This window comes from Mugil cephalus, chromosome 17, assembly GCF_022458985.1.
Source record: "Mugil cephalus isolate CIBA_MC_2020 chromosome 17, CIBA_Mcephalus_1.1, whole genome shotgun sequence".
Classification (NCBI taxonomy): domain Eukaryota; kingdom Metazoa; phylum Chordata; class Actinopteri; order Mugiliformes; family Mugilidae; genus Mugil; species Mugil cephalus.
Genome location: NC_061786.1, coordinates 13,096,480 through 13,124,469, shown reverse-complemented (window position 1 = coordinate 13,124,469; position 27,990 = coordinate 13,096,480). Strand labels below are relative to the sequence as shown.

The following is a 27,990-nucleotide window of genomic DNA, read 5'->3' as shown; positions in this document are numbered from 1 at the left end:
TGATGCAGCTGTGGGGAGGAGCACGAACATTTGAGAAAGTGTGTGAAATATAGGATTATATATATATATACAGATCTTTATCATATGAAAACACGACATTGATTTTCATTTCAGTTTGCAGATTATATATTTTTTTGAAATGAAGTCACACCCATTGAGGGAGAGACAATGGAACCAATGCAGCATTATAGATATATTAAAATTGTGACTTGTTGAATTGGTTTGATAATTTTCTTTGGCCTCATGGTTTGGATAGCTGTCTTTATTATACTTATTGTCTGAATCTAACTGTTCAATGGTCCAGTTGATGAGGTGAGTGACAGCTTGAACCAGCACCCCTGTGCATCAGACAGTTACGGCCGATGATGGCTGCATTTCCCTCGTCAACTCCTTGTCAGACCCACCTGTGGGCACGGATAAAGTGACCTTAACCCAACCTGAACCCTGACTAAACTCAGACGGACACCACTCCATATGACGGGGGCCTACAGAAATGTGTCAGGAGCTCATACATGTTTTAAACAAACGTGTTTCCACGGACTCTTGCTGCTCTAGCGTCATACATTTAACATGGATTCTGAGCTTGTGTGAAAAATCTGTTGGATGTGTACATGTACACACATTTATTCATTTAAATGTTTGTGTATTTCTACACGGAAAGTGAAGAACATACACAGATGTTTTTCCACACAGAAGCAGAGAGAGGATATAAAAAAAATTAAATTCTTCTGTAAGGCTGTTGCATCACTATAATTAGTCTAATTTGGGTTTGCTGTACTTCTTCATACGACATCCTTTGTGTCAGAAGGGATTTGAGTTGAACTTGAACCGTAAAATATTCATGGGGCTTCTTAAATTATTTATTTCCCATGTTTTTTTATCGTATGCATTGATTTAGAAAAGGTGTCTCTGAGTTTGGTGTGCATGTATTTACACGGACTGCATAAACCCAAGTGAATACGTATGTGTTTTAGACACATGGCCTAATGAGTCGGGGGTAGGGAGGCCTGTCAGACCGCATATGTGCTTGTTAATCAAAATGTGAGCCCGCTGTGGACAGCACTCCATCTCATGTCAAGGGCAGATGCATAATTTATGTACTGTATCCTCCATTTGTAGCTCAGTGCAACTGGTAAGAAATTCATGAGCAATGATCAGGCAGTGAATCTCCAACAATTGACGCTGTGTTTGGGACATTTTGACAGATGATTAAATGGTCCGAGCTGGTGGTTAGCCATGAGGTAACCTTTGAGGTTAGCATTAGTATCGGTCAGTGATGATCCTAGGTTCTAGGCGAGATTCATTGTAGGGTAGATGGAAGAGGTACTGTATGCGAGAATGATTAAATACTTACTACCCTAAACTCAGATGATGAGCATGTTACTTCTTACTAGTGATGTGCAGATCGATATTGAAATATAGATACTTCCAATACCAGGTCTTTATGCTCTAAAGTCGATCCTCAAATCAAAATATCGATACTTTCGATACTTCAGTCTTCAAGGTAATGAAGGAACACAGTAGAAAGTAACTATTGAGTTTGAAACACCTCAGTATTACTCTTACTCTATTAAATTACTCTAGCTTGATGTTAGTGTTCAGCTCAAATAACTTTTCTACAAGCTCACCGAAGTCGTAAGCTCTTTGTCTTTTAAATTGAAATGAACTAGTTTGAGCAACAGATTGTGCTCTGTGTAAGAGTAGATCACATAGTATATCGATTAGGCGTAACATTATGACCACCTCCTTAGGTTTCCCTTCTGCCTCTGAAACAATTGTGAATCATCAGAGAATGGACATGGGTCTCCTGAGGTTGTCTTGTGTTGTCTGGCAAGAGGATGTTGTTAGTGGGGGTCTCTGGGTCCTCTAGCTCTGGGTTGAGTGGAGGGGACTCTGTGGATCAGACTGGGACTTTGGGATCTAGTGGCTTTGGAGACCTTTTACATGTTTATTGAGTTAAACCTAAACCATGCTGATGCAAACTTTGAAGTGGTGGCTTATTACCACCTGGTTGGACCTTGTGCCTGTCGGCCTCTGTCTCAGGAGGAAAATTTTGTTTGTTCCCAGGGCTGACGCTCACTTTCCATTCGCTTCCCTCCTCCAGCTGTTTTCTGTGCTCCTTCTCAGCTTTACTCTTTGAACAAGTCGAGGAGTGACAGCTCCCATCCCATGAGGTTAAGCACATCCTGGCCTTTTGGTTTCACTGCTCAAGACAGCCTAACACTACCTGAAGCCATCTCCCGTCCGAGCTGATCCAGGATGACAGGATATACATTTTTTATTTTAGTAGTAGGTAGAAAGAGAGGCTTAACAGCTGATCTGAACTCAAGATGTAGTGACACAGTCCTTCTTTTTCTAATTCTTTTCTAATTTCTAATTTGTATGGATGCAACCGTACCAGTACTTGGACTCATATTTGTAAGGCCTGCTCTAATACAGTTGCCCCTGATACAACTTTTCTGCACTGTAATGTTCATTATCTGGGCATGTAGGCAACGGTAAGCTCAGGTTTGCTGGCAGATGATGCAGATGTGACGGCAAACGGATGTGAAATAATTGGTCATTTTAAACATTGTGCCTCCCATAGAAGACATTCAAGTTAAGCTTAATTACCATACTTATGAAGTCCCGACCCACTGGAACGGCATGTACTACATGCTGGTAGCATAATGTCTCTCATCGAATAGAATCAGTCTCTGGGAACATTTAGGTCCTAATATAATCCCCTAACAATCTCATTGCTCACCTGTGGACTCCTAGGAAAAAAGAAAATCGTCCTGTTCTGGCTCTCAGCTGCTAATTATTCTTTGACATCAGATGTGATTCCTGCCATGACTCCGTCCAAAGAAACAGACTTCAAAAGAATAAAGTCAGCCATAGCTGCTTTTCAGAACAGAAAAGTTGTGTGTGTGTTAGTGTGTGCTTTCTCAGCATGTGACACATTGCCATTATGACGAAATGTGAAGTTTTTGGTACAGAATTTTTCCATGCTCAGTTTACTTTTAAATGATTTGAAGGGAGAACGTTGGTGTTGTTGACTACTGTGTCCGTATGAAAGTCACTATTATTAAACACGTCATTGGTACATGTGCATTCCCAGCCATTTTTCTATTTTCGTTTTCCACACTAAGTGATTAGGACACATTTCCAGGCTAACTGTGGCATGTTTTATCCCATATCATGTATAATTAGGTTTTATTTTGACAGCATTGTTGTTACTTAGATTCAGAGCACACACACTTTGTCACAGGGTTAATGTGGCACTTCACAGAGCTTGGAGTAATTAATTGGACACAGTGAGGTCACATAAGCCATTAGGTTCCTTGACAACTGATTATTTATCTAAAGCTGAGCTGGTACATTAAAGGGAAAATGGTGCATCTCTGCACTAATTACCTGTCAGTGCACAACTGAGTGACAACTCTGACCAATAAATCTGTTTTCCTTAGATAACCAAGGCAAAATTTAATTTAAATTTAAATCTAAGCCCAGACAAACCCACTGTGCAAAATTTCTACAAAACAGAAATTCTACTTTTGCAGCCAATAGCTAGCTAATAGTTGGTAGAGCAAAAAAGAGCTAAAAGAGACATTCAGAGGTTACAATGCTGTATGTCGGTGTTCTCTTTCCACTTTGTATCCGCCATTCCCATGCAGCCAGACAGTCTGTTATTGCAGCTTTACACACACATTATCAATGATCATTAAGGATATGACTCAATGGAACATATTAAAAGTACCCTGACAACTGTAACGGCAATGACTCAATATGTCAATTAACTGGGAATCACTATTAGGAAATGCAAAATCATTTATTTATTTTAAGTGACTAAGCTCATATTCCAGCATAATTGCACTGAGGCTCCCCAGCCTACCATGTTGTGGTACCACAAGGCTGTAAATATGCATGAAGATGAGAAATTGATGTGAGGAACCGACTGCGAATCTGCACCACAATCATTCTGTGGTAGCGTCTTTGCAGTGGTGTCATAATTCCAGCATCCTGTTTCACAAAAAACAAAAGAAACGCAACTATCCAACAGAATTTGAAGGTCATTCATTCACTGAAGAGCTGAAGCCCACAGCAGCTGGCAGAGACCGGACTCCAGCGGTTCTTCCTGAACACTTGAAGGTTATCCAACTTTGACTTCATGCTTGCAAAATAAAAAAAATAAATATCAATTGTTACAACCCAATAATGAAAACCACACCTGTAAGACACGTTTCCTTTACTTCATTGATGAATAATTAAATCCACCTTCAACATACAGGTTATGAAGTCACATATTTCCCACCCATAAACAATGAGATCACTTGTTTGATAGATTTTTCTTCCTTAAAGATATTTTTTAATCCACCGTCTATTTGATTTTTTTAACACCACTGTTTGTGTTCACGGTGCTTCTTTATATCATTTACACATCAAAAAGTCAACTGTGAGACACACCCAAAGCTTTCATGTTAGCTATCATATCGTGAAATATGGCACATAGAATCCATCAGAAACCGCTGATCTGAGTCAATGTCCACGTGGAATTCAAGCACATGGCATCTGCTAATGGCATTTTCTCACATGAAGGTAAAATGAACATTTTCATTAGGGACACTATCACACGTGACCCCTCAAAACGATCGTTGCCATGGAGAATAGCGTGTATAAATGACAAACACTCGATCATGCTTCCCTTCTTCAAACACCCATATATTTCAGTTATGACCTGAACGCTCCCGTACACACGCACACCTTTTTCAAGTATAAGTGGAGACTTCAAAGTGTATTTTTTTTTTCTGAGTACTTTACTGTACCATAGAAACATAATATGGGAGCAGCAGCAAACCATATGACACAGAGATCCATCCATCCATCCATCCATTAGCCATACCCACTCCATCCTTTTGAGGGTCACAGGGAAGGTTGAAATCCATCCTAGCTGGTATTATTTTCGAAATGCGGGGTACACTGTGTACAGGTCGCCAGTCTGTCACAAGGCCAACACATATATTAAGACAACATATATTGAATGGCTTTTCATTTCCGCTGGATTAACTCCAGTCGCTTACTGAGCTTAGTCGCTTCACACAGTCACACGAGTCCATGTTTGTTTAGAATCTTTGCTTTTGTCCCGAGAAATAACGGCAACATGTCTGTGACTGGGCTTCATTCAGACCGCATGTATTTGTGTTTTTAAAGCGACTCTAAAGATATTCTCTTCTTTTTAAAGATGCATGCATGAGTCCATAAGATATACGATACGTCTCTAAAGGTCAATGGCGTAGAGCTGTTGGGATGAAAAAATAAACAAAAGCACATTTAGAATACGTCCACAAGACAAGACGTTCAAGTGTCCAGGTCCATTTTCAATATCATCTGACTTCCTGTTTGTCCCTTTCACTCTTTGTTTTCCCGGAAAACAACATCCACTTTATTTTCACGAGCATCGTCTAAATTTGATGAGTTTTTGGAAAGCCTGCTTGAACTCATCGTTAAATGCGGTGTAGATGACGGGATTAATGAGGGAGTTCAGGTATCCCAGCCAGGTGAAGATGTCAAAGAGCACTTGATCGAACCAGCACTCTTTACATATGGCCAAGACGAGTGTGCCAACGAAGAACGGGAGCCAACAGACAATGAACGCACCCAGGATGATTCCCAGTGTCTTGGTCGCTTTCCTCTCCCTCGCTGCGCACAGACGTTTCCTCTCTAGCACGCTGTCTGCCAGCTTCACTTTCACACTGTTCATGAACAGAGGCGATTCTCCGCCTCCTCCTCCTCCACCTCCACCTCCACCACCTCCAGCATTGCCAGAGTGTAGATGTGCTTCCTGGTGGGAGGCAGAATTAAGGGAACAGAGAGAGGAGCCCGCAGAGGTCTGGATGAGCTGTGCTGTGGTAAAACGCTTCCCAGACGTCGATGGCGTCTTGAAAATGCGAGAACGCGCAGCGACGTAAATCCGTCCGTAGAGGATGATGAGAAGCACTGTGGGAACGTAGAAGGCCCCGAAGGTGGAGTAGAGAGTGTAAGAGATCTGATCAGTATTCACCATACACTCTGTGAGCTCCTCGTGGGCTTTGGCCTGCCGCCAGAATAGTGGAGGCATGGAAATCGATATAGAGATCACCCACACCACCCCGACCATGATGCCCGCCCGGCGCATGGTGCGTCGCTTTGAGTACTCCAGCGCGTCCGTGATCGCCCAATAGCGGTCCAATGCGATCACACACAGGTGCAGAATGGAGGCCGTGCAGAACGTGATGTCTGACGACAGCCAGATGTCACAAACAATTTGGCCCAGCGACCACGTCTTGCTGACGGTGTACACGATGCTTATTGGCATGACTAGAATAGACACCAGCAGGTCTGTGACGGCGAGGGAGCCGATCAGGAAGTTGGCAGGCGTGTGCAGCTTCCTGGTCAGAAAGATGGTGGCGATGACGAAGGCGTTTGACAGCACAGTAGCCAGGGTGACGATGGCCAACAGGGCAGACAGGGAGACCTGGAGGCTGAGGAGAGTGGCCTCGCTCCAGGGGGGAACTGTGGCAGTGTCTGGAGGCTCTGTGAAGTTACTGGTGAAGTAGTCCAGCGAGCTATTATCAAACTCCATCTTAGCTCCTTTAAATCCTCTTTTTCATAAGGTTTAGACCTGCCTTATCCTAATAAAAAACAGCATCAGTTCAGTTCAGGCGCGCCATGGATGAACACTTTACTATGATGTTGCATTGTCGGTGATGTTCCTAAGACTTTACTTTCCATTTGATTACAAAAAAATCATGTCAACCTTTAGCAAATGTCTAAATCCATCATTTCAGTTTATAATTATGATCCTGATGATTCATTCGACTTCAATGACAGACTGATTTGTCTATTTCACTACGCCATTATTGATTCTGTTCACTGTTGTAGCCAAGTCTTCATTAGTATTCAGCTCCGGTTAGACGGGGAGGTCTTTTCTCTTTCCCCAACGCTCTTATCTCATCTCCAAGCCGCACCAGCAGCAGCAGCAGCAGCAGCCAGCAGCCACACCTTCAGCCCAGGCTTTCCTATCTATCTAATGCTTTAATGGGCTCCTCCTTTTCAATATTACTAAGTGGGGAGCTGCATGTTCGAAGATGATGATGCTAGATACAAAGGTTTGCTTGTTGCCTGTCTTATCTTCTCTCCAGTCCACGCGAATTAAGGTTCGCAACAAAACTCGGCTGGCGTCTGTGATGATGTTGACGAGCGGTTGCATGATAAAAATCAAAACGGCGCAAAGAACAGTTCTAGTTATGAAGCCACAGACAATTGTTCCATATCCACGGAGGAATTTAGTAGGTATATATGCAAGTTTGCTCAAGTGCCAAGATCAGCAAAGTGTATTTTCTTTCCAGATCCCAGGTGTTAAATGCCTGTGTATCTTCACAGCATTGATTCTGAGGCAAACTTTCAATTTTAGCATTGGTGCAGGTCACAGGGTTCAGTCAGACATTCAATCCAGCTTCCTCTGAGGCTTTCTCATCCTATGAGAGACACAAGAGAGACAAAAAATGATGGAACGTTAGTTATATTGTTTTATTTTACCAGTATCCCCTTATGCCATATGAATACACACATAAACAAACAACCTACGTGACATAGCCCACACACTGAGGGCAATAAATCCACATGAACAACGTGTAAACTCAGCTTTGGTGTGAAACATGAGAAATACTAGTTGATACACTCATACGCTACGGCTTACCACCCACGCTCCTTCTGAATCATTGCATTTGTTGTAAGACGGTCCCTGAAAATGTCAGGAGAAGGAAGAACACTTTAGGGAAATAATAGATACTCTTATTATTTGAGTGTATTTCAGTGTTTTGTGCAATTTTTAAGGTTAGGCACCTGTCCTCTACTGTCTTCTCTATCTCGCAGAGGGCTCCTGTCCTCTAATTTCTTCTACTACTTCTACTTCTTCTACTCATATGTGTCTCAGGGAAGACGACGTGACTGCAGGAAAACTAAGCCACATATTTCAGCTAAAACCTAAAAACAACAACATATAATGAGGAAATAGTTAGCTACTAGCTAACATTACTCTGATGTGGGTGCAGAGATTTCCGCAGGTGACAAGACTTTTTGCCATCAGAGTAAGGTTCCTAAGACATTTTAGCCTGGGCCAGGGAAACCAAAGATAGAAGTCATATATTTGGGCGCTCTTGCCATAAACACAGCGGCGTCCTCATACGTGCACTTACTTTGAAAACGGCAAATTCCGGTTGCAAAACATCTAAAAAACGGGCACATTCTAACGATGTTTTTGTTCTTCATAGTCCTTTTTTGGACGGAAAATCCAATGACCTATACATACACGGACTATCAAGGTTTCTTCCTGATAAAAGAGAGTTTTGTCCTTGCCACCGTCGCCTTCACGCTTGCTCTGGGGGTTTCAGGCTGGGTTTTGTAAAGCGTCTGAGACCATTTGTATTGTTATTGGCACCATTTTCAATAAAATTGAATTTACACTGGTAATACGTAACTGCGCTTGAACATTGGGTCGACCATGTTGCCTCCAGTTAACAGTGAGGGAACATTAACAACGACAGAGATGGGAACTGGAACTGTGACATTATGTCCCAGAAGGGATGAAGGGATTTTAGATGACTGCTAATCACCACTTAAGGCATTTTTCCCTCCTGCTTTGCTTCTATATAATGTAATTACAGTATTTAACTGCAGTAGCATAAACAGTGAACACTTATAACACTGCGTTTTGGGAACAAATGGATTAGTGAACCAATATTTTGTCAAATTGTTGCAAATAAAACTCTTCACTGAGGTTTGTACATGAGATGAATTTATACATTAGAACCAAAAATGGATCGGGGAGAGAAATTACAAGAGTTTCATAAGCATAGATGTTAATTTTTTTTTTAGCCCTATTTTATATCTCACAAATTAATAAACGGTGATATCAAGAAACTAAGATGCTGAGAAACAAACAGTGGTGTTTACACAGTAGTTAGAAATGTTTGCGTTTTTTTGACACATTTGGAAGCTGGGCTCTCCAGGGGGATTATTGTGCTTTGGTTGTGACAACAAATGGGGACATTAAATGGTAGATGGGAAGAGTTTTGCCGCTGTATTGCATTCATTTGCAATCGCTCAGGTAAGCATTTACAATATGTTAAACTGTAGGCCTTTGTATGCAAAGTTCTCTCCCAGGGGTAATGATTGCTGACATCCATCAACAAAGAAAAACATTGCTTTATAATGACTTTCATACACTGATTTAAATGACTTGGATAAAACAAAAACAGTACACTACAGTCCTTCCTGCAAGTCCATCGTCGTCGCATTCACAGTGGAGCTTTGAGGTAATGCTAACATCAAAGCCAGCATGCAAAGAACATCAGAGCAAAAATGCATGTCAGCAGGTAAGTATCCAAACCGTTTAGACTTCACCATGGCACTGAAGTAAAAGTTAGATCTTATGTTTTTTCTCAGGGAAAGGTGAACATCTAAGCAACCCATCCGACTTTATAAGATATTCCAATAAAAACCAAATCTCATCTGCTAAAGGAAAGGTCAGGGGATCACTAAAGTACATAGAATTTTTCTTCTGAGGATCATGAATGGCTGTACCAAAGTTCGGGGCAATCCATCTAATATGTTGAGATATTACTGATCCGACCAGAGTGATAGACCTACCAAGCAATACTACCAGCTCTAGAGCTGCACAGCAAGCATGTCTGAAATGAACCGTTGTGCTGTTCTCTTCTGTTTATTTATACTTGTGCTTATCACCAAAACAAATTCATTTGATATTGTTCATTTCCTTTAGTACTTACACCAAAGTCGATAGTCAATTACAATCTAATCCAGCTTCACATAATAATCCTGCTAAATTTCAGCAAAAGCTAAAACAACAACAGCCACTGAGTTCTAAATTGACATTACAGGAAATAATTTTACAGACTATTTAGCAAGGACTAATCTAAACTTGAGATAAACATGGTGTTATCTATCTGCTGAGAACCAGAAACCAGAAACATAAACTCATCATACGATATAAAAGCATTATGCTTTCTCCAAGCCTGTACCGTGACATTCAAATGGAGGGTAGTCGACCACTGGCTGCCCTCCGTCAGTGACCCGTACACACCATTTAACAGCAAAGAAAAGGGCACAGAGTACTGATTGTACCAAGCAAACACATGCTTAACATTGAAACAGGCTCACACACACACAAACATTGGTTTAACAGAACCCTGCTGATCTGCACTGCTGCTTTATTAAGACTTCTGGGCTACAAATATTGTCACAGTGTCTGTTTGGTTTTGGATTATTTGTGGACTGGACAAAAAAACAAAATCGAAGCAGCAAGCGTGAAAGTGTTATGATCTTTTGGTCTGAATCAGGTTTCTTTAGCTCTGATTAATACATTTTTTTTTCATATACGTTTCATATCTCTTGCGTATGCAGTACTCGCTTCGATTCATATTCAATCTCTGACTATCCGACCGCTTTCAGAACGCTCAGGTCAGATTGTCACATCTCACTTCACTGCACTTGCACACATTACCTGTCGTCGTCACTCAGCGTCGGCGCTTCACAGCCCCGTAAAAGTGAACGCGGTGAAGAGCGACAGCGGGGCCGATGGAGAGACAAGGCTGTTTGCAATTGTTTTGACGTGTGTGGAGAAGCTTTCGTTCACTACTAAACATGTAAGCAAGCGCCACCGGGTCATCCACGTTTAAGATTCAACTGCCGCACAGGTTGCGTTAGGGTTAGGAGTTAGGGTTAGTGCAGGCGTATTGAAGATTAGTGATGGGTGAAGCATCACGGAGTTCATACAGCACGGCAGCCTTAGTCAAACCTCATTGCGTCAGCAGAGAAACTGATAAGTGCACTGGTAACGCTGCTCAGTCTTAGTGTTGAAATATCAAATGCAAGCTGCAAGCTGCTGTACATATCATTACCCCCCCCCCACCCCCCCCACACACACACACACACACACACACACATGCGGTTGCACGTTTGACAGATGAGTGAGCATCTTATCTGTTTACGAATCAAACAAGTCAAGGAGGAGGCTTATCTCAGAAGGGTCTGGTTTACAGCACAGTGAGTTAATGAGGTTCATAATGACTGGTTGAGAGGAAAAGATTTTCAATCAAGAACAACCAGGCCTTGACTAAAATGGGTTGGAGACTGGTTGTGTGAACAATATTATGTCAACATCTGGTTTTGAAATTGAAGATTTCATACAGTGAGGCACGGTTCAGGCCTTTAAGGTGCTTAAAAAAAAAAAAAGTACGTTGCTGCAACAAACAAGATCAGAATAAAAAACGTTGCATACTCATGTGGTTCTGCTGAAGAGGAGAACTGGAAGACACACAACACTGTGTCCACATCCAGGCAAGTCCATTGTATCACACACCACTACAAATCCAATTCATTCCTTTCAGGCTTGGTCTGAATCCAAGCAGATGCAGCAGCGTGTGCTGCAGCCTGTTTGCTGTTCTGGGTGAAACAGTAATACCCTCTGAACCGAGCAGGCCTGCAAACATCGCATGGCCCCGGTGGAGATAGGCTAATTGATTTAGTTCAGAGGAGGTAGAGCCATCACTACCTCTGCTGTCAGCTAATGTCTGGTGTTTACTCAAGTGTGCACTAAATGGCGGGAGAGCATGAATGTGCCTTGTGTGATTGTGAGTGTGTGTGTGTGTGTGTAGGCAGGAGGTGAATGTACACATCAATGGAAAAAGAGGTTTGGGATCAATGACAGGGTAAAGTGGTTAAGATGAAGCAGCAAGCGAGTATTTGTAGAGGTGCCGCGTAAAAATAGGTACTTCCATCTTTGTTTTACAGGTTTAAACTATTAAATGTGTTTGATATTTTTATTATTTTGATCACATATTTTACAGGTGAACTCCCCCTTTTTTTGGTCTCCTAAAAAGTGTGTGCTGTCAATGCTGTTGAATCATTTTGTCAGTATTCAATCCAGGTTGAGGGTTTATTTACCCACAGGAATTAATTTTTGCCATTTACTTAGTTACCACGCAAATACTTAATCATAGATCACAGGGCTGCATCATATATGTGAAAATGTAATTATAAAATGGTGATTAGTTGCAAAGTTCAAAAGGAGAATCAAAGCAGACAGCCTTAGGAGGAAATCAAATTCACCCACAGAAAAGACTTTCTACAAACTATTTTAAACACATTTTATGAATGGCCGGCATGTGAGAATTACAAAACGCTGTTTTGCCACAGTTCAGGAAATTACAAATGAAGTAACATTATCTCTCAGGGGCTCGTGGGTTTATCATATTTCTGAAGTCTGCGGGTTCCTGAGAGTAGGTGTTATTGTCAAGCTGCGTGGGCCGCACATGTGCAAAAGCATATACAACAATCGCACACAGAGCACCATGCGCCATCTGCACCACCGTCCATTCCTATCCACCTACGCACGCAAAAACGCAATCATATGCAAACGTGAAATACCAAACTATTAATCCTCATACTGGAGGGCAGTGGAGGGGCTTCACAGGTTCATGTTGATTTATGGTGACTAATTCCAAGGTTATAAAATTACTTGCAGAGTGTTATAGGGAGTGAGGTATACTGTACCACTCAGTGATGGTATTCTGTTCAGGACTCATTACAGAGGCTGAGAAGGATAATCTCAGCTCTTCTGTAAGCCGATAGGGAGGGAACAGATTGTTGAAAACAGGACAGTTTAGCCTCTTAGCGGGAAAATAAGGATTTTTTTTTTTTTCCTGTTAATGAAAGTCCCCCAATTTGTTCTATTTTCACCAGATTAAAAAGCATCTTGTTAAAACTGGATTAAAATGAGCTACAGACATCTTTTCGTCTCTTTATCTGTGTCCACAGCAAACTCTGTGAGCAAAGAAAACCTTTCCATCGGTGTATTTTTTCACCACTCCACAGTAATACACTCTTCAGTACATACATGACCTTTGGGAAGTGGAGCAGGTCCAGCGCAATTCTAGGACACCAGAGAGGCTCCTTTACAGAGAGCGGGCCTGAGATGAGTTGATGCAGAGATTGTATGAAATATGCAAATGCGCCGGTGTGTGTTAGGAGAAGACAGGAACAAAAAGTACCAGACAGGGAACAAATGGAGATCTGTTTAAAATCTGGGGCTGATGATGAACAGCTTGTGATTGGAACGCTGCTAGCGCTAACTATTTATTAGCAAAACAAATGATACAAATTGGGTAGTTTGTTCGGAAACTAGCTAATGCCTGTTTATTTTCTTCCCTCCGGTGTCAGCTTCACAGACAGTGCTTATTCACAGCCCAATCTAAGCAAACCTCTCAGACTCTTATATAAAAACTAAACCTTATCTAATAACTTTAACCATTCACAGTAAGGGAGTATGTGCTCTTATTTTACTTGCTTTTGAAAACCAAGTGTGTTGTTATGTTCCGTTGCATACAACCATTGTGTGGGTTGCTAGGATCTTGTGTATGTAATCCACACACCCACTGTATGCGTACGTTTCCACCATCTTACTTGAATCAGGAGCTACAGTTCACATATCTGTCCCAGCACTTTCCAGTGACCAAGGGTTTTATCTTCCCAAAGGCACAAGCCTGAAATCCTCTTTTTTAGATAACTGATAAAAGCGGAACAAACACTTGGAGAAAAAAAAAGTGTAGCCTGGAAGCCCGCCTGAACATCCCATGCCCAATTTTTTTTTGTAGAGGAACTTTGGTCTGTAGTCGCTCCATTGGGCACTGAATATTACCTGGCAAAGACCTGTCATGTCAGTCAAATCGCTTGGGTCTCAGAGAAGCAAGGAGTTTGGATTTTGCTGTAAAAGATACTAACAGTGAAGCTTCAAAGGACAGACAGCGATTAAGGCATCTGTCGATAATTTTTTTTTTTTCAGTGTTTTCCACCTGTGTTCAGCCATGCAAGCATAGTCTACCTCTTTCATTATTAGGGTCACTTTCTGAAATAGGTAAAACCTGTTATCATCCTGTCTTCCATAATGTTTCTTTTGGATATACACCTCTGTCTTTGTCATTGGTTTGTGTAAAATACAGAAGGAAGTATCACAAAGTGGAGTAAAGACTTAATTATTTTTAATGTGCACATGTGTATAGACTGCTCCTCAAACCTAAATATTATCTCACGTGTCTTAAAAAATCCATCCATCACTCAGAGCAGGAAACACACTTTGAAGAACCGTTACAGAAGTTATTTCCCAAATCTTGCACAGTTAGGACAAACTCTGCCACTGATGATGCAAACCACTGTAAAGAGAGTTGACTAATAAGCGCATGAATTTAACTGTAAATGAATAAATATTTGGTTTGCTATGATTAATATTCAGGTTGAACCTGGTTCAACATATTATTTCATGTTGAACCAGGTTCAACCTGAAATATTGACTCAAATGCAAAGTTGTAAAATTGAGAATCACTTCAAAACCATATATTTATCCATCCATTCATTCATCCATCCATTTTCATCCACTTATCCAAGGTGAGGTCGTGCATGAATTCCAGACCTCCCTCTTCCAAGCGACACATTCCAACTCCTTCTGGGGGATACCAAGGCGTCCCCAGGTCAGATGGGATATTTAATCCCTCCAGCGAATTCTGCGTCTACCCCAAGGTCTCTAAAGAGAGGCACCCATGAGACAACCTCACCAGAACCACCTCAACTGGGCCCATTCAACGCAAAGGAGCTTGACTCCAAACTCCCTCCAGATCTCTCTATGGAGTAATCTCATTACAGCTGCCTTCTACCCAAAGTTCATGACCACAGGTGAAGGTAAATCGAAAGCTTTGCTGTATAGCTCAGCTCCCTCTTCATCATGCCAGTCTGATACAGCACACTGAGATGATTTAACTTCTTTTCTTGGAGCATGAATTGGCCCCAAACCCAAAGGAAACAGTCCACCGTTTTCCGTCAGAAAAATTAATGTCACATAGAGCCTGAAGTAGTGTCCAAAATATAATAACCTTTCCCAGCGACTCAAATTAAATAAATAAATTAGTGAGATTCCATCACTTAGCCAAAGTGTTAGCGCTAAAGCAACACTAAAGCAAGAGCAATCTCCGGATTGGTACGATAGGGACTGTGAGGAGTAATATCAGTAATGTCATTTGTGTGCATGAGAGGAGGCACTTCTGTGGGAATTGATATCAACAGACGATGACAAACAGGAGCGCTTTTATCTCCATGTTTTATGTATGAGTCATAAAAGTGAAGGGGCAGTGATTCACCAGAGGTTTGGAAACAAGGATCCCTTCACGAGACGACAGCGGATGCTTGACAGGAGCACTCAAGAACCCTACAATTTTTCCATGTTGACAGATGATACAAGGTAAAGCAGAATAAATAACTAAGCGTAACTATGTACGGCCTACAAGTGCTACCACAAGTGAACACTAAAACAATTTCAGACGTGCTGTTAAATGTGGTCAGGGACATCTGCTGTAGTAACCGCTGATCAACCGTGTCATTAAAAAGGACTTTTATGGGAAGTATGTTTACTTTTTATTGCAGAAGTCATACTTTGGGCATTGCATCCGCCTTGTAAATGCCAACAATGAATAACTTTAATGGCACTCTCAGTGTGTCAATGGGTTTGTTTACATTGCCTGCTATTAAAAAGCAAAATTTTAACATTTGACTCGTGACTCAGTGAATGCAGAGACAGCAGTTATCAGCGTGGCGTGGTGAAATAAAACAGTGGGATTCTCATAGCCCGGGGCTAGCATGTAGTGCACACTTAAAATTGGTTCAAAAAGGCAGCTGTGCAGCACTGAGCGTGTTGTGAGGAGGATGGACTGCAGCAGTGAGAGATTGTACAGCAGGAGATGAACGAGTGTAGAGTGACCTCAACAGCGATGTTCACTGCGGGCTGATTGGATCTCCAGCAACTTGTCCAGATGTTATCGTACCCACACTAAGGTTTGTATCCAATGTGCAAACTTGTGGGGTTTTGTGTTAACATTAAAGAGGATAAATAAATGTCACTATCACTGAATGAATGAGGTAACACAAGGGTGTCGAGCCTATGACCCACTAACTAATGAAAGTACTGCAAGATTCATATAAGCGCGTTATTAGAACTGAATTAACCACATTGCGCATCTGCTAATGTGAGCTTTATATAATGCATGACAGACATCTGGATACGAGTGGAGAATGCTAAACCGTCACAGATGTCGAGGTTCAAAGATTGATGTTGCTAATTCAAACCAAACATTTCCAACCGCTGCAACTTTACATTAAAAGCATAAAAGCAACACAATTTGTCTATGTCCATGAAGTAGATTCAGTAAATGTGTTTGTCAGTGAGCTTAGAACTTATTGTTCGAAAAAATCTAGACAACAAGACAACGATCATCTTAATGGACCCAGAAGGAGCAGCCACAGTGAGCTATTAGATGAAGAGCTGCAAGTGACAGGTCACACACCTCCAACCTCTTACACAGACACAAAAAAATCCTATTACTGTTCCTTGCGGTTTGTTTTTGTTTGTTTGTTTGTTTTAATCAGGCTATAGTTGTTCCCTGACTAACTGAATGAGGAAAGTTGTTGTCCAACTTCTTGACTTTGTTTCTGGTCCAACTAGTTAACAAAAAAACGTAGGTTTCAAATACTGTTAAAAAGGAAGAAGTACAAGAGGTACGAGGTACTCATAATAAAATTAATCAAATAAAGAGACACAACGTACTCTTGAATGATGTATCAACACACATCCTTTATTAAACTCTCTGAATTATTTAATCCCTATTACTTAATAGTTTTTCATTTTTCATGTAATGGTCAGTAGATCTCAGGCAGCTCTCGCTCTCATGGACACGGTGTATGGATTTTATCATCAGTTAAGCAGGCAGGTTCCACATGGCGTTGCAGAAGACAGAAGAAAATGGGCAAAACCCAATTTGTGGGTGAAACAAACAGAACGTCTGACATCTTGACTCTTAATGGGGAAGAAATTAATCAGGTTTTTGACTGGGGCTGTCAATGAACTCCTTGGCTGCGTAAAATATTTCACAGAGAAACAACTTTGCACGGTGTTTGAAACGTCACAGTTAATAGGCCAATGTGTGTACAACCATCATAAACAGTCCATTAAAATACCCTGCAACCTTTCAACCTCATCCAAGTCCTTAAACAAATCTGCACTCATTTAAACACAACAATACACCCATGTATTAGGCGTTAAATCATAAAATAAACAATAGAACGACAGGATAAACTCTTTCCAGCTGTAACACTAAACTAACTGGCTCATATAGGGCTACATAGCACATCTGTGCTTCACATACTGGGCCTCACGCAAAAACATTTTATTTATCTAATCTCTCAGAAGCTTACTCATAAGACTTGTCAGAAGGTGTGCATAGTGGGGTTTTCCTCATTAGCATGTACAGCAATCAGGCATAACATTATGACCACCTTCCTAGTATTGTGTAGGTCTCGTTGTGGCTCCAAAACAGTTGTAAGACTTCAGAGAATGGACGTGGATGGGCTTTCTGAGGTTGTCCTGTGGTGTCTGGAAACACACTGCTGTTAGTGGGGGCCCTTGGGTCCCTTAGGTTGAGGGGAGGTGCCTTTGTGGATCAGACTTATTCAAGTGCATCCTACAGATACTTGATCAGTTTGGGATCTAGTGAATTTGAAGACCAGGTCAACACTTTTTCATGTTTTTTTTTTTAGTTGTTCCTCAACCGATTTGTGTGTGTGTCATCGCTATGGGGTCAGGGTGCCTGGTGTAGGTAGGTGGTACATGTCTAAGTAACATCTACATGAATGTCAGATGCCAGCAGAGCATTGATTTACCACAAGCTAGTCTGTATTATTTACTTCACTCGAGAGTGGTTTTAATGTTGTGGCTAATTGGTGTTCACACTGTCTACAGCAAGGCTACCTGTTCTGCAATGTTTACGGAAAGTTTACGGAAAGTTTTATTTGCACTGCAGCAAGTGATAACTCACACAGAGAACAAAAAAACAGAGTCTGGATTTTAAATATTTCTACTTGATACATTAAATTCACTGAGGGAAAAATCCATCATGGGCTTGAACATTTGCACTCAATGCTCTTTTGAACTTTTCTTTTCACTGCCGGCAGCGCCACAATGGATCATGTGGAAATATTTAAAATCCAGCTTGAGCTGTTCTTTTTTTATTTATTTTTTTGTTCTTTTTTTCCCACTCTCTGTGTTAGAGAGTCCCCTGTAACGTTTTCCCTGGCTACCGCACCCGAGAAGAAGTAGAAGATGACAAACAAAGCACAGCATTTGAAGGTGAAGCTCGACTCTTTCCAACTAAAGTTTGAGTCACAAAAATGTAATCTAATAGTAAAAATAAAAGAAATTCCAGCCAAAAAGCTTTAGGTCCTGCTGCAGGAAATTGGCGAGCGAATTTAGCAGCGTCATGGTGATTGCATTAGAGGACCTGACATGGTTAGAAAACAGTATACTTTTTAACGATGCATGCTCAGAATAGCTTTGTAACAAAATTAAAAAGGAAATAAAGACACAGAAGCAGAAGCCTGAGAATTCAGAGGAGGCGTTTCTCTAATGTACTCAAAAGTGCCCTTAGCGTCTCAAAAACCTCTAAAAAACTGACACAATGACAGAAGAAAGTGGTGTGTTAGGCATTAAGAAGAAATCCAATAAATACAGGAATACAGCACACAAGAAAAAGCTCATAATCTGCACTTAACAAATCTATATTTAAAAAATAAATCTAGTATTTTACAGTATATAAATAAACATAAGCTTACAAAAAGTACTTTCCTACATTATCTGTGGCAGCCCAATAATACTTTTAAAAGTGTTCTCATAGATATAAGTGGAAAATTGTAATAACAATTTCAAATTAAGCCAAAAGTATACATTTTTAAACATTTCTGTTCCTACATATTATGGGACCTAAACTGGTGTTTGCCTTCTGTGCTGCACGTTCCACTCGTCTTAGATTTCAGGCTTTCAGACAACAAATTACAGACTCTTGGCTAATGCCAGACAGCTACCTGCCTCCAAGTAATGGAACCAGGCATCTTTCAACAAGCAGTCAATCTAGAAACATTGACCACTAATGGCCTGAGCGGCTGCTGCTGTGAGAGTGAGGAGTGCACGCTTGTATATGGATTCAGATATGACCCCTGCTGTCACTTCCATGGTAAGTGACAAATTGGCATGATCTATAATTGCAACTTTCATCTGGAGGGCCCAGTCTTAGGATTCGACTCTAATTACACGGATAGCCCGACTGTGGATTCGTCAGCCGTAAAAGAAAAGGAGGTAGGGGAATAAAAGGAGGGCAAGTGAAAAAAGACAAGAAAAGAGAGGGGTTACAAGTGAGGAGCTGGGACTGAAAAGTGACAGAAAACAGACAAAGACACAAACCTTGGGTCCCAGAATAAATACAAAACATGATTAACATCACCCCCGAGACGGTGCAATGTGGCAGATTGGCCCCCCAGCTGATACCGTGGTGTGGAAAATGATGCACAGGGAGACAGAGGAGGGAGCAACAGAGGGATGTTATTTTACATGAGAAAAACTGCTTTCTCACACTGAGTCCAATCCCTTGTGAATAATCCTGCCTGTAAATCCAATGAGATTACTTGTGATACAGTCTCCATTTTCTGCTTTAATTCCAGCATAAAGAGAGAACGCAGCAGCATAAAAACTGACAACAGGATTTGACGGAGGAGCCAAGCATGCCATAAATGGAGATGGAGCTGAACCGGTGTGTGGAGAAGGTAATGTGAGAATTTGTAGGCACATTATATGACGTATGTAATATTATATAATATAAATTTGCCAATGTATATACACATACTGATTTTTTTTGTGCACATGGAACCAATAGTGCATTGCTCCTTCTTTGTAACTTCCCTTTTGGATATTTTGGATACTTTTGAGTGTACCCACACACACAAACAACATTGCGGGTGCCCCATGACTCCCCTAAAACAACATATATGAGTGTTGGCAAACGTGTTCTCAGTCAAGGCAGCATTTGGAGGTGGAGAATGTGGACTGGTTGATGTCTGAGAGGAAAATCCCTGATGGGTCTCTTTCTCTAAACTTGTAAAAACCCTCACGTTGCTTCAATTTTGTGCAGATGACTTTATTTTTCAACACTAACCGACAACCAATTAAGAAAATACATCTCAAGGCTTGGCTGACTGAGGTTCAGATCTGTTGAATAATTACCTTTAACTGACTGCATATACATCCAAACTCATAACCACTGGCCCAGACACCAAACATAACCACATCTCACTACAACTTGGTTCAGTGTCCAATAGTTTCATGTCTACATGCTTGTGATAATGGATATGTAGCAGGCTACAGCGATTAGCAGCATAGAGAAGGAACAAGAGTTGGGGAAAATTTTGATGATTATTTTCCATCCTTATTGGAGAGCACTACAAGAAGCGAATGAGCTGAAGCACTAGAGAAAAGGCATATATCATACGCACACTTTTTTTTTTTTGTATATTTTGTATATACGAGTGTGTATATGTTTACGATTTTTATTTTATCTTATCTTATTTTATGTTTCTCATGCAACAAACACCAAGGCAAATTCCTTGCAAGTACAAATATACTTGGTAATAAAGTCTTTTCTGATTCAGATTCTAATGTTGACAGTCTCTGTGTATTTTCTGTCAATACCAGCAGGGGGAGATAAAGGCTTCGCACTGTAACTTTAATTTCAGACCCATCTGAGATCCAGTAATTTCCATCGCCCATGAACCATAATAATTGTCATTCATGTGTTCATCACATGTCAGATCGCTCACTGTACCCGTGCTGAAACTAATGCCAAACCTGTGCAGACTTCCAATTTATTCAAAATACTCCTGTCAGACCATTCATTAATTCTCATAAAAGAAAATAAGTGTTAAGACCTTTGGACTTTCATGGCCCAGATGGGATTGGTGGGTGAGGATATCAATAAATGTTTAATCCCATATTAACCTTCATTAGACTCGAGGTCTTTCAGACTGGGCTTTTACTATGAGTGGGGGCCATAGCTCTGCAATGCTTCGCCAGGGGAGATCAAGTGAGTCACTCATTTGAATCTCTATTAAAATTACAGCTATCAAATGTGCCTTCCTTATTAAATCATCTGCTATACTGACTGATCCTTAGTTCAAACTATTTCATCACTCATTTAATCTGTTTTCCATGAAGCTTACACGCACTATAAAAAAGACGCGATGTGACAGTTTTCTTTGGTTCAACATGTATTTGTTTCATCCTTCCTCTACCTTTAATCATACTTTCACTGGAGGATTGTTTCCACACCTTTCCAAGTTTGTGCACTAGCCTTTGTGTTATTATAGCCATTGCACATTAATGCACTGGTTCGTACTGTAATTAATGTTCCACTGAGACCTACTACCAGACTTGCAGACCTCAAGAAACCTAGTTTCTCTCTCATGAGCAGCTGAGCCAGTTAATGACTACGGTGTCGTCTCATCTTCCTCACTGCACTTCCACTACCTCTTGGTCATTATTCGGGTGCCGACAGTTCTGAAACTTCAAAGAGTTGTGGTACAGATATGTCCTCGGGAAGGATCGGGTTACAGCTGAATGGTGCGCTTGTCTTCACAGACGCTGCTCCACCATCTGCTAAGATGTGATGCTGCTACTCGGCCAACTCACTGCACAGTGCTGTAAACAGTGGACTCCAGGACAAACAGTGTAATGATGACACCAAGGTAAATAACTTCAACTGTGCTTCTTTGTCTTTGCTGTATTCTATGTTCTAGTGAATCCTGACATGGTGACACGTTGGGGTCACGTGGTTTACGTTCCTCAGTGACAAAATACTAATACAGCTTCATACATCTGCTTCTTCTCTCGGCATCAGTCACACACGTGAGCAGCGACCTCCAGTTTTCGACTCGCATGAAATTCCTGTCAGACCCCAGCAAACATGTGACACATTACATGCTGTGCTATTTGGGTACTGCGTGTGAATTACAATGAGGAAGCTTGGGGGGGCGGGGGGTGCCTTCCACAACTGACCTTGATTTCAGACCTCTAGACAAGGGAAGATTTCTCATTTGGAGTCAAGGTTCATTGAATAATTACGCTGAAGTGGCAGCTCTTTATTGTAATACCTATAGCTGAACAGCTGGCCTCAGAGTTGAATAAAAAATAAATCCTTGCTCACATTTGTATGTTTCAATCTCGGTGCAACCCATTTAGCTGCGTGTGTGATAGCGTGCTTAAAGATTGCACTGGGGTAAAGCCACAAGTTATTTGCTGCAGCATAAATCAACAATGCCCCAATACTCGATACAATTGTGCTGTCTTGGCATCCTGGCCTGTTGCTTCACAGCTGTAATGGGTCCTTGTAACGTCAGTTAATTCAAGTGAATTATTTACATATAGCTGACCAGCAACAGTGGGCCTTATAGTTCATGCATATTTCGGTTAAAACACACAGTCAAGGTTGGCAAGTTTGTTGCAGGTGATCCTTACTGTCTTGAACATCAAGTATTCAAGAAACAGAGAAATGCTTTATTGTTTCTACAAACTGTGCCCAAATAAAGTATTTCTACTTTATTATTTGAGGGTTTGCTACATATTCACTTTAGTGGTGAGACGTTAGAGCACACATTACAACCATCTGCTCTATGTTGTGTATGTTCCCACTGTGCCACAGGTATGGAATTCATAAGACGTCTGAACATGTCCTGTCGTATCAGGCACCAAGCAGCAGATCATCCATGGATCTGATTTGAGTCACAAAGGTCAGTCTTTGGTCCTCACATGCATCAGTGAGCCTTGGGGCCTCGCTTGGTACATGATAACCACAACAACAAAAATAAAAACACAGGAACTCCACACAAGCCCTTTTTGGAGATCTCTGACATGGTCATCTAGCTATCACAGTGTGACCCTTGTTAAATATGCTTTGATTTTCATGCTTGCCCATTCTTGTGACTTTCAGAACATGGACTTTAAGGACTGACTCTTCCCCCGATGCCATATATCCCACCCCATGACAGGTGCCATTGCCACAAAGGAAATAAAATTATTGTCCCTTCTTTTCTTTTTGTTCTTGTATTTTTGTTTTTGGAGAGGCTAAACGATATTATGTGCCCAAGCTTTCACACAGCTGAATTGTTTACCAAGAGCATAAGAGCACCAAAAAAATCCACAGTTTGGCACATACCTCGGCGTTGGAGCGTCCGTTCAATAAGATAAGGTGCTCAAATGCTGACGTGGTGACTTCTTTTGACTAACATGCAGCGAAGTTTCAGCTTTAGACTTTCCTAGAGTTCAGTTTCAGCTCAGTATTCTATACGTGACAAACAATGTGAGTCCAGGCAAAGGAAAAAGTACAGGAAGTATATTTTTACACATGTGGGGTACCCTTGAAATCATTGGATATAAATAGCCTGTTCATACTGTTCCTACATTATTAATAAAATCCATCATTGCATCGTCAAATACGTGTTTGCAATTCTGCTTGAGTGTGAGAGGATGGGGGGGGGACTCTCACAGTGAAATGGAAGGACATTGTGTGCCCCCTCCAAATGAAAAAAAAAAAAAACTTTTCATCATAGAACAGCGGTGGCGAATCTCTTTCATTTTGCTGAGCATCTTTCACATCAGTCAGCTACTTAAAGCCAAAATGCAACACTCTCTCCTCCAGGAGAGCCTGGGGTGCGTTTCTAAAAAGCTTGAAAGCACAGAGGACAGGTCTATTTTTTTCCCAACATGACATAGTCTTAATGTCTGGGTTGCTCATCTTTCCTCCTGAGCAGTGGGAATGGCAAAAAAAGAAATATTACCATCAGATATTATACTTTATTCTCTAAAGATGGCAAAATAGAAAGTGGCCAAAAAAGTATGATATTTTTGCAGTCCATACAGTATATATCTTCTAAATGTCTTTCCCAAACCATAAATCTCAACCTCGTGCTCGTGAATCAGGACCAGTATGAATCTGAAACTTCCCAGTCCTACATTTGTTTGATAGATTCAGCTGAATATGCCATGATTGCGCTGTGGTGGAGGTGAACACCTACAGTATAAATCCCTGAAACTCATGGTTACCAGCTTAACCCTTATTTTGAATATGACAAAGCTTAACCACTGGATGAACTCCTGGGCAACTGTAAAAATAAATAAATCATTTAAAAAAAAAAAAAATCCTACAACCACCAATTCAAAAGAATTTAAGCTGCACATACAATAATGTCAGGCATGTGAAGTTTTACCAGGATGTAATCAGTGTCTTGTATTTAACCATTGTATTTCCCTCCCTTTGAGCCCATCAGTCTCCTGTTCACTAACCCTGTAAATCAGGTTTGGCACCCAGGGGTTCCACAGAGATTTCTTTTTCTTTCGTGAGTGTTTTCTTCTTTCTTCGTGTCTCCCACGTCTTATCACCCATTAAGGTCGTGTTATTTCCGCGCAGGGACATACATAATGTGTCTACATTGTGTGACTTACAGCGACCTTATCATGTGTACCATCTCCATTCCCCACGGTGTCACAAAAATAGTCCTTTATGGACTCGCGCACTGTCAGTAGTAATCACATCTGACCTTATCAAACTTCGTCTTTTGTTTGTGGGTTATTTCAGGATTCTAGGCTGAGTTGTATTTTTGTATTGTTATATTTTTAGTTTTTTTTTGTTTGTTTGTTTTTTTCCCCTTGCAGCTCTGTTCGTAAAATACATGATCTGTTCTGGTCTCCCAGATCCGTGCGTAATGGTAACCAAGACTCGTGGACCCGCAGAGATGTGGAGGAGTAAGATATACATCAACTTACCACGTTTTTTTTCCTTTCGTTTGCGAAATATTCTCTCTTCCGTCTCTTTGATAAAAGTGGAGCACAAAAGCAACAAGGGAATCCCGGCAGCTGCGTCCTTCATTTACGCGCGTCCAGTACATACACACGGAGCACGGGTTGGTTATAGTCGAAGCGTAGCAGCTTCTGTAGATGTTACCGCTGTATGAGCTGAGGCTGCTTCACGTTTATCTGAAAGGTAGAGCGTGCCAGTCCGCATACAAACACAGTTAACTCCTGCGGGCAGCGTTCAAAACCGGTATTCTCAGTTGTCCCGAAAACTTGAGCGACTCGAATATGTTACATTTCGCTGTCTAAACGACTTCGTAACAGTCTCTGCAGAAGAGTTTTCCGGAGTTCAGCGGAACGCGTAAAAGTGGGTAGTTCCGCCTAATGCACCAGGACGCAGCTCGTTGGGAGTCTCCAGCAACAATTAAGCCCCCAGGGAGAGGGACGGGAGCTTCCCGGTGCTGGAGCAATTCACTCTGCTATGGAGGCGTCTACGACTTGCATTCATTTCTGCCTGTCAGGATCGGAAGGTTATGTTGGGACTGGCTTTATGGTGGAGCACACTCTGTGTACCCCCCACACGATGCAGACGCGTGTTTCCAAATGATGCATTGGATTTCTTAGAGAGTCCACCCCGCTATAATGTTACAGTATACAGACCAGATGTTTTTAAGTCCAAGACAGAACCACAGCATAAAAAACTGTATTTTTTTAATTAAAAAAAATAGTTTGCAATAAAAACAAGTGTTTTAAATGCACATGAAAAACAGAATGAGTTTTAAGAAAAGATTTTATATTTAAGTTCTTCGGTTCTAAATGCAAGGTGAGATATTAAATGTCTTTTTTACCCCACTCCCAAATTCAGTCTCATATAATGTTCGTATACACTTGCATCTGCAAAATCACCAACTACTTGAGAGTAGTTGGGTGTATTGGTTTCATCAAAATTTAATGGGAATTAAAGCCTCATTCATATTTGTCAGTATAGCTATGTGCTGCATTCACTGATACTAGTTTTAAGGTGATAATGCATACATACAAAAGAGTAGCATATTTTCTATGATCTTCTTTGAACAGAACATAGAAACTCAATATTGTTGTCATTCACAATAAAATATAGTCCCTGACACGGCTAGTTTTAGTGCTAAGTTGAAAATAAGATATAGCTCAGGTTGTTTTCAGTCAATGTCACTGATTGAAGTAAAGTAACATATGCCTCCCTCTAGAAGTGGCAGCAGTTAGCGTGCAGACACTCGCATGTTGACAGCTAATTTCCAGTTTGTGTTGAACTTCACTTACAGTATTTCACACAGCTGACAGAACTACATGCAGAGAGGAAATTCCTGCATGTGTAATCATGGAGCCCTTATGTTTAGTTCCCCACACTTCTGATAACTTTATTTTGATTCAGCAGGGATCACAACCATTAGCAGTCACAAAGCAGAGCTGCCACGAGGAAATTATTTTGATTGTTGGATGAGTGAGTGAGGGTCTGGAGAGGGTACTAACTAAATGCATGTGCGGACACTGCACAGCCATAAAACACGCATGCATTAAGGATGGACGGAATTTGTCTTGACCACTCTGAAAACACGACACATCAGCTTTTACTCTGACATTTACATGCACCCATACATTCTACAACTAAGTAGAGCAATAGTTCAGTCCGAGTAAAAATCCAGCATGTAACCACCTTGATCTTAATCAACTGGCTCAGTCAGAAGAAACTTAGAGTCTGATGTGGTGTGATGGTGTTATTCTTTTATAATCAGGTCAGACAGAACTGTGGCAGTAACAAAACAACAGTAGCTTTAAAACAAGTGTTGGTAAAGATGAATGAGTCGATGTGAGCCGTGCAAATAAGGACATGGGTCCATCATGCCTCATTTTGGTGTCCTTCTCTAATGAATGAGTACAGTAAACTCCTAAATAAACTTCTTCTTCTATTATATTTTCAACAGATTTGAGATCCACAATGACCAGAACCACTAGCACATGTCTATTCTGATTTAAGCTTTGGGCTACATAAACACATGTACCTTACCGGATCCTTTTATTTAGTGTTCATTTAAAAGCTGATCCCAATGGTTTTTCGATGGCGCTGAAGAAATGTTTTCCATGCAAACATAACCAGATTCATTAGATTCCAAGGAGCAGGTATTGATTCAATTAAATATAAAACAAACAATGTTTTTAGCAACTTCACTTTTAAAATTTAAAACTGTGCCACTCCATTTCTTCCAAATATCAAAAATGAATCTCAGCATATTTTAGGAATGAAGAAAAATGTTTTTTTCTACTAGTACTAGTCTACTAGAACTAGTACACCTGAAGACCGATCTTGTTAGTTCATTAAATGTGACTGAACAGTTAATTTTCTCCCATCTTCACTATATTTTATCTTTAATTGAATCAATACTGGCTCCTTGGAATCTAATTAGCAGGCTCTTCAAGTACAGAAGATTATAATGGAGAAACTGAGCACATCACTTGCACACGTGTGGGGACATGAGGGTTTATGGGGTGTTTTTAAGTGGAAAGAATATGTGCTGGGCTTTAAAATGGATAGTTTTGTCTTTTATTTCATCATGTCTGTCCTCAGGAAATGGTCTGCCCACATGGGAATGAAACACTGAGAAGGGCTGTTTTGGTTGAAAGCTTTGCAATATTTCTCCCTCAGCAGAGCATTAAGAGTATATATATATATATATATATATATATATATATATATATATATATATCTTGTAATATATATATATTATATATATATATATACATATATATATATATACATAAGCCTCAACTTTCTTGACAGTGGTAAAATGCTGTTAAATTAACAATTAATGAGTGCTGCTTTCCCGTTCCTTGGCGAAATTACAACACTTTTATTAACTGCAGCTGTTATCCAGCAGAGCTGAGCAAACAGCATTTGTAGGAATAGAATTATTTCTCTCCTCTTGTGGACACATGGTCTCTTTGGTCTCTTAATACTGCGATTAAAATGTACCAAGCAGTTTTATTTCAGTTGAAAGTGGCCAGATTGATTACTTACTTCAATTGATAAATGGTGGTATAATAGTAATTAAAAAGGCTGTTCTTGATCATGCTACTGAACCCCAAATAAAACTGTGAATATACAAGATAAAGTGTACTTATTAGTAAGCTGTGGAATAATTCAAGTGATT

General features: G+C 40.7%; 1 protein-coding gene across 1 annotated transcript; it reads right to left on the bottom strand.

Annotated features, from left to right (window-relative positions):
- Positions 1-3,053: 3,053 nt before the first annotated feature.
- On the bottom strand, positions 3,054-25,438 carry htr1d (5-hydroxytryptamine (serotonin) receptor 1D, G protein-coupled). The gene is made up of 2 exons (XM_047610397.1): positions 24,779-25,438; positions 3,054-7,496 (listed from the first exon to the last, which is right to left on the bottom strand). The coding sequence occupies exon 2, from the start codon at positions 6,599-6,601 to the stop codon at positions 5,429-5,431; it is 1,173 nt and encodes a 390-aa protein (XP_047466353.1). The 5' UTR covers positions 6,602-7,496; positions 24,779-25,438; the 3' UTR covers positions 3,054-5,428.
- Positions 25,439-27,990: the final 2,552 nt, after the last annotated feature.